General features: G+C 42.6%; 1 protein-coding gene across 1 annotated transcript; it reads right to left on the minus strand.

The window, feature by feature from the left end:
* Positions 1 to 7732: 7732 nt before the first annotated feature.
* LOC132251484 (olfactory receptor 6F1-like) lies at positions 7733 to 8704 on the minus strand. The gene has a single exon (XM_059731316.1). The coding sequence runs from the start codon at positions 8702 to 8704 to the stop codon at positions 7733 to 7735; it is 972 nt and encodes a 323-aa protein (XP_059587299.1).

Genomic DNA, 8704 nt, shown 5'->3' on the forward strand with positions numbered 1-8704 from the left:
GTCCAGTTGATCTCTCAGCTCTCCTCTGCACCAACCACTAGTCCAGGTCCCCAGAAGCACAGCTAACTTGGAGGTCTTTCTCTGCTCCCTCTGTCACTGAACGACTGGAGTGAATCCAACCAGGTTTCTGAGTGTGCAGCTGACCTCAACCCTGCCTTGTAGAAAAAGGGTGAAGCACTACAGCAGTTTTCTTCCAAAGGCTCCTGGGACTCGTTCCCTGGAGTCCTGCACAGCTCAGAAGGAAAAGCCCAGATGTAAACAGTCCGAGCTGTACAGATGTTAGCAGAACAGCACAGCTGTGCTCTGTTTTAATCTCCCTCACAACACAAGTCATGGCATCTCCGAGAAGGCCCTGAGCTTCTCTATCTGGCTCTGCTGTTCCAGTTAGCTAGACTGGGCACCTTAGGATGCAGGGAGGCACCAAGTTGCAATTCAGTTAGTTCCTACGTAGTGTTGCATGAGAACATAACATGAGAATAAAAGTCAGATTTGTAAGGTGCAAAAATTTATTTTTTCAATATAATGAATATATTCCATCACTCAGACAAACAAGCTCCATTGCAAGGCATCACATTGACAACACACGCTACCCACAAGAGGTCACTGGGGGTGCGTATAGCGTGTGGCATTGGCAATGCATACGGGGTGTACGTGGGAGCATGTGCACCCCCTGAGATTGGTGGTGCCCCCCCAAAAGAAGCACCGCCGGTGCCTGTGGGCAGTTGCCACTTCCCAGTGCCCCCTTCCCCACCGCCCTGTCTGCCAACACTGCTGACAGTATCTGCGGACAGTCGCTGATTGCCTCTGGCCACTGCCAACGTGGCTGGTGGTGTCTGCGGGTGGTCGACGACCACCAGTCACCACTTGCCACTCCCTCAGCCCCCATCGCTGACACTACCACAGCTACCTGCAGGAGCTCCCCATTCGCTGCCACCACCACCACCTGCAGGCAGTTGCTGTTCCCCTGCAGCTTCCAGGGGGCACGTGGCATTCATGGCATGTCACCTTTGCACCAGGCTAGGTGCGTCTATACAAGATACTAGGTTGCTGTAGCGATGAGCTACGGCTATGTCATTCATCCCTGTGGCAGCGTAGCATTGGTGGGCACTAACCATGATGCCACCACTACTGTACAGTAGCAAGGACCTCCTGAGCATTACTTCATTGCTACTGTGCAGTAGGGTTTGAACTGTCCCATGCACCTTCGGCACGGCACAGTCCTGGCGGGTACTGCGCATTCATTTAGTTCTTGTTAAAGCAAGTACTAAATGACTTCACAGTAAAAACTGCTCAGTGGGGCGGACGTGTAGCTGACTGCACACACTGCATCCTGCGTGCAGGGTGGGTCAATGTGCCCAATCGAGGCAAAACCCCAGTCTAGTACACAGGGCTAGCCTGGCACAGGTGCCACATGAAGCATACATCCCCTTGCAGCCTCATGCCATGTAGAGCCCATGCCAGGCAGGCTCCACAAGGAGCATCAAGGGATCAGAGACTCATTCATGGACCTGATTTCTCTTGATCTGAACCTGCCAGATGCCAGAGCCTGATATGACAACATGTGTCTCGTTCCTTCAGCATCCATGCTAACTTAGTGGACTGGCAGCTCCCACTTGGGAAAGTGGTTGGTTGGAGTCCAGCAGCTAGAAGATTTATGGTGTTAGGAATTCGCTGTCTTCATGGATGTTCCCATGGCCAAAAACAATGATCCCATCATGGGAGAAATTTAAAAATATCAACCTTTCCCTATCCCCAAATTGGGATTTATTTTTATTTTTTTCATGACCCAAACAGTCCGGAAATATTTCATTTTGACCTTATCAGTTTTGTATGGAGTTCATCACATCAGTTGACAATCTAGGACCATGAAGCCATTGTATCCACCCTGTAGAGGAAGGTTTTTTGGTAACAGAGGCCTTTTCTGACTCTGCGCGGTGCTGTACTGCAGCTGGGCAGCAAAAAGGAGCAGCACTGACGAAAAGTGGTAGTAGTCACCTGGTTTTGGTATCAGCCTAGTTTTCACATCAGCTGGGCCATTCTGGCTTAAAAGTGGAAAAAGTTGGTGATCTCCTGCCTTATCATATTGATGTGTGCATTACATAGAGTTACACTGATATCCCATTTGTTATACTTGTACAAAAATTCTGCAATATTATTGATGTTTCACTTAATTAATTTCACAACTTAATTTCTTAATACCAGATGCCTTTATTCCTCCTTTGTTGTGCTACTGGTAAGCTATTTAGTATGAAGCTGACATTATCCACTGAGGAATGGACTGAGACATAAAATACTAATAGACTATTGTATACTAAGATATAAGATTCCTTCATGTATTATGGGGCATACCAAAATTAGGAGTGAGAAGGAACAATCTAACTTGCATAAGGTCTTGAAGGTTTAGAAGTGAGCAGGTTATACAAAGAAATGTAAGATTTGTTGCTAGAACAGGCAACATACTGTGTTCAGGGAGAGAAGATAAGTATCAGAGATGTACAGGGAGAATAATGATACCACTGGAGCAAGTGATACATTCTCTTATCTCCACATAAATATATATATATTTTACTGTAAGCAAGAACTTCTTGTCACAGTGATAATACGGAAAAAGGGATATTCACTACTAGAGAGAGTCTTTGGAGTATCATCACCATAAGAAATAGGCCTCAAGCTCCAATAAGTTGGGGGATATTTCTTCCAGCACCCCATCCTCATAGTATGTTAACCCAATTCCAGTTCCATTTGAATGAAGGAAGTTCTGCTTTACACTTCTGTATATTTACATTTGATCTACCAGCATCAATGGACTTACTCTGAATTTACACCAGTATAACTGACAGCAGAATATGTCCCATTAGGCATGTTTACACCTGCATTTAAGTGCGCCTCAATTTAATGTGCATTATCTTAATGCACATTAAACAGGTTTAGGCAGGCATCTACATGTGCAGATGCTAAAGCACATTAACACTGTGTGTGGACTGCCTTGGGACTAAAGTAAGTCCAAAGTAAGTCCAAAGTTAGTCCACACATACAGAGTTAATGTGTTATAACACATCCACATGTACTTTAACACGCTTCAACTACTTGCAGTTAAATTTAATACCTGTATTTGCAGGTATCAAATTTAGGTGTTTATACCCTAAATTTACCATTTTAATGCACATTAAAGGCATGCGCATGTAGACGTGCACACTTAATGCACATAACTTAGGCTAATGCACATTAAAGCATCACATGTAGCTGCACCCTCTGGCTCTTAATTTAGGGAGCTTCCTGTATGTTATATTGCATTTGTACGCATAGCGGCAAATCGGTCCGATTCCACTTTTCCACAGAAGAAAGAGAACAGGCAGGTGGCAAAATATGTGGTCTAACAGGGCATTTATACACATACATTTCTCTGCTCTGACGTGTCAAAGATACAGCATGTTGGATCTGAATTGAATCTGCTCTGCATGTGACCAGACGCCCCCGGCGCTGTGTTGCATACATTTGTATAAACAGTACAGGTGTGTGAAACGAGCTGTATTCAGCCTGAATTGGGGACAGTGATTCGATTTGTTGTTTCAGATCACTGTCCTCGATGCAATTCGGCTGAATCTGAATCTGAAGATTCGATGCTGATTTGGAGAATCAGCGATTTGGACATAGACACAGCTTTAAAGGTTTTTTCTACATACCTTGAGGTGTGGCTCGTGAATGCTGCGATGCTGGGGCAGATGGAGCAAATGGTGGTGGTGAGGTTTTGAATTAAAATGCCTTTAATGTGTTTTAGTTCAAGAGAATGCCACTGCCATTTTCTCAGCGCTAATGCACATTTTGCCATTTATACAAATGTATGTGCTGCACTGCTGGGCACTTTTAAAAGCACCTGGTGATCTGGCTCAAGCATGTGTACATATGCTCACAGGGATAGTAGAAAAATGGTTGTATTTTTGCCACTCACCATCTGGCTACAAAGTCTAATTGCTGACTTATCTTGGGATGAGTAAGAGAAAAATCAGATGCATTGGCTCCAGGGAAGTTACTTCTGATTTACACTGCAGCTAATGAGAGGGAATTAAAAACCCTAGACTCCAGTGTGATTTTTTTCCCCTGGTTTTCATGAGCTGAATGTGAGGAGAATCAGATCCATTGACTTTAACACTGTTACTCCTGATTTTTATCATGATGAATGACAGATGATTGAAGTACTGGCAAATGTTACAGTACTCACATTACAAAGTATAACTGTTCCCATAATGCAAATGCACTAACACCCTTACAGTTGAGTGTCATTTGGTGCAAGTGAAGAATATTGATTTTATAACTGTTTGGACCATTTTTCACTTATTATGCATGAATGGAAATGGCAAGAGCTTTCAGTAAAAGGTAAATTTAAGTTGCACAGAATAAAGGTATGTTGATGGCTAGAAGTGAAGGCTTGATTTGAGGACTATATATGTTGCCTCCACTTATGCAAACATTTCTTACATGGCTAGGACAACTTCAACACTACAGGCCAGTTAGTCGTGAAGATGGCTGGGAATTTTCCATATTTCCAAGTAGCAACAATAGGGTTTTTTTTAACATTGAAAATCATGGTAAGAACATTTTCAAGTTGGTGTTTGGTTTCACTTTAAGAAAATTAAAACAAAATGCCTCACTTAGTATTGGACCAAACTGTAGTTTCAGTGGCATCTATGGTAACCTGAGTTATAATAGCTACCAACCGAGATGCCTTAAATGGTAATATTTTCATACAGAATGGAATAAAAGCCTCAGATTTTTTTTTATTATTATTATTTAAAGCAGCATGTTGTTATGAGTGGCAATATATCTCCCAATCCCATCCAGGAGCTAAACTGGAAAGGTCTACACTGTGTGCCAGTAGTCACTGGGACATAAATTCCCTGTGCAAGCCATCTAGCCTTTTAGGGAAACCCGTTGCAAGGTCATTTGAGGGACTTTGAACCTGTTGATGTCAGAATGTGAATGTGAAGGACTAAAAATTGTTAACAAAGGGATAGTACTGGTCTCATAACCATTTTTGTACTGTCAGTGCATGAGGCAAAGAGACCACCTTGTTTCAGCAATGTGTCCCAGACAAGATGGGCTGCAGTACACTTTGCCCATGCCCTGTGTGCCCGTATCCACAGACACACTCAGTGGTGAGGTCATGCATAAGCATACCTTTCAGGCCACCTGCCAGTCCTTTCTGGTTAGTGGATTTGGGAGCAGCTTCATCAGCATACTCCCAGATTTACAATGTGCCATGTGGGTGGGACGTGTTTGAGCCATTTTGTCCTGGACGTGCCACCACTATGGTATAAATAAACCCTCTGCATTTGAATCCCCACTCAGCAAAAGAGGAATATGGAAGTGTTACAGACTTGCATCCAGTCCCATGTACTTGCAGACGATAATTGGTCCAAAAGTGTCCAGAAGAATATTTAATCTGACCCCTAGTTCTTAGTAGTCTAAAACCACAGCTGTTAAGAGGTCCTGCGGAAGCAGAACTTTAACAAATTAAGAAAAAACCTATTATTAGTCAAGTCCAAGAGGACTAAGTGAAGCCATACGTTGGTAATAGTTTTCCAGAAAGGAATAGCTGCAGTACCCTGATGATTTGTTTTGCTTTTAGATTAAGGGCAAAAATCCTAATTGTTTAGTGATTTACAATCCCATTGAAATAATAGTTTTTTCTTTCTTAATTTAGCATGGTAAGATACATGTATGCTGGATCGAGAAGAAATGAGGAGTTCAGAGTTGTTTTGGGATTCATTGGGACCAATGGACTAAATGACAAACTTGCTTGTACCCACTGTAGACCTATCAGTCAGTGGTAAATTCAATTATTTAACTTCCTGTCATCTGTAGCCTACTTATTTAATGTTTATATGCTTAAATCTATGATTGATTTTTTCTATGAAGTTAACTGTAGCTGGCCATTTTCAGCAATCCCTCTCTTCTCGATTCCTTGACCATCAGGAGAAACAGAGGAGGTTGTAACATATCACACATCACTCTAAATTAAATTAAAATTAAAATTAAAGAGAAAAATACCCACTCTCAAGACAGTCACAATATATAAAGTAGGGGAGACAAGGGTCCCATCAACTCCTTGGTCACTGCAGTATTTGCTAATTTGCTAGGGTAAAATATGTTCAGCTGTTCCGAGGACTGGGACAATACCTGGCACCACAGAGAAGGACAAATACCTCAGTGCTCCTTGTGAATGTGATCTTAAGAAATTATTCTGGACCAGCTGTGGAGAGACTGGTTTGACCCAGGGAAAGATCCACCAGCCAGATGCCCAGGAGGTTTCCAAGTATCAGGGGGAGCACCAACATCCCTAACCAAACTCTCCCCTGTATCCATTATCAATGTGATTCAGGAGGCAGGCCAGCAGGAGGAGGGATGGGAGGGGCTGGGGAGAAGAGAAAAGAAAAGACATTAAAATAATTTAAATGAAACAAAATACAATGCAACCTTTTTGGCACTTACATACCCAGGGGAATTCTGTTCCTGGATACATAGCCTTAGGCACATGGATGACTATGTGCAACTACATAGTCCCATTAAATTAATTATATGCACTTAGCAGCCATCACATATACACATACTATCCGTAAACTAATTCACAGAGACACACAACCCAGGCCTCTTTTCTACCTTTGGGCCCCACACATCTCCCATCTATTTTGCTCTGACATCTGTCAGCTTCAAAAGGAGTACCAGAGAACGAATGTGATCATTAACCACTCATGGTTTGTGTAGTGTCCTAGGAAGCAAGAGGTGCAGTTTCAACTCTACTCAGGTTAGGTAGCTCAAATACTACATCCTTCAACTTTCTAGGTGATTGTCCCAATCACTTGACGACTCAGAGTAGAAGATTAGTGGCCCTGAACAGTTTGCCATGGTGTGTGGATAGCAGTAGTCCTTCACACATGCACCGGATCACAATTCCCTGTGGTGCCTAAATTCCAGAAATGACAGTTTAGATGACCACTATTTTTTCAACCAACTGCATGGTTAAAAGAAAGTTAAACAAGCTTTTGAATGCAAGAATTCTTGATCTGGTCAGAGGAGCAAAAAATACAGAATGTCGCTCTTCGTGACATATTGTGATTGATGCAAAATGCTGATTCGTTCGAAATAAAACTTTGCATTGTAACATACCATTTTAAGTGAAACATTTAATCAGGAAAAGGTTCTTAGGTCCAGGATGGACTTTCTAGATAGGGAAACACAGGATATTCAGTCTCAGAAATGTCAGTAACCGAAGGGCTTGGTTCAGTCCCCTGTAATGTAAGTAATATATTAACTAAATTGGAATTTTAGATATTCATTAATAACAAAAATGCTTCATTAACCAAACACATATTTTATGTATAAGTATTTCAACTATAAAACAAAATATTATAATGAAAGAGAATGGACTGTCCCAGTGAAAAACCAGACAGCTATTATAGTGATGAGTATATAGACCTGAACAGACAGGGAAAGAGTTTCTGTAAGACAGTAAGTTATTTATTTATGGAGATGAAGTATACATTCCTATATTACTACAAATCCTATAAAAACAGGAGTATTAGCTAGATATATTATTAGGATCATCTTTTCTCACTTCTTGAACATGAGAGAGAGAGAGATGCAAAATGAACTGAGTTGAAAGGAAAAATATACTTACTGAAAAATGGCTTTAGTATCAGCCACTCACCCACTCCTCACTGTACTGCATTTCTCTTCAACTTAAAGGCAAGACCCTCCTAAAAAATGATCCCAGTAGTGTATGCCTGCCTTTCACTGCTCTTCTAAGGGCCTCTTTGACCTCCTTGTTCCTTAGGCAGTATATGATGGGGTTTAGCACTGGGGTCACCACAGTGTAGAATACGGACAACACCTTGCTGACGTCTGCAGAGTCAAGGGAGGCTGGGCGTGCATACATGAATATCAGGGTACCAAAGAAGACGGACACCACAACCAGGTGGGAGCCACAAGTAGAGAAGGCTTTCTGGCGCCCTGTGGCCGAGGGCATCTTCAGAATGGCGACAATGATAAGGGCATAGGAAACCACGACTGGGACAATGGAGCTCACAAGGACACTAGTGGCCACAACAAAGTCAACTGTTTCAGCCTCATGTGGGTCCACACAGGAGAGTTTCAATAAAGGTGACACATCACAGAAGAAGTGGTTAATCTCATTGGGCCCGCAGAAAGACAGTTTACACAGTGAGATTAGAGGTGGAATAATGACCAGAAAGGCACCTACCCAAGAACATAGAGCCAGTCGAAGGCAAACCCTATTGTTCATGAGTGTTGGATACTGCAGTGGGTGGCAGATGGCTAAATAGCGGTCACATGCCATGATAGCCAAGATAAAGCACTCAGCAGTCGCCAAGGACACGAAGAAGTACAGCTGTGTAATGCATCCTGTGTAGGTGATAGACTTGTCATTTCCCAGGAAGACTTTCAGCATCTTGGGGATGATATTGGAGGTGTACCAGATTTCCAGGAAGGAGAAATTGCTGAGGTAGAAGTACATGGGGGTGTGGAGGCGTGAGTCTACACGAACTAGTAAGATGATGAGAGTATGTCCCGCCAGGGTCAGGAGATAGATGGTCAGGACAACAAAGAATAATAAAAGATGCAGTTTCTGAAGACTGGGAAAGCCCAGGATGATGAAATAAGTAGTCATTGTCCTGTTCCCTGTTTCCAT

Source organism: Alligator mississippiensis, chromosome 7 (genome assembly GCF_030867095.1).
Source record: "Alligator mississippiensis isolate rAllMis1 chromosome 7, rAllMis1, whole genome shotgun sequence".
Taxonomy (NCBI): Eukaryota; Metazoa; Chordata; order Crocodylia; family Alligatoridae; genus Alligator; species Alligator mississippiensis.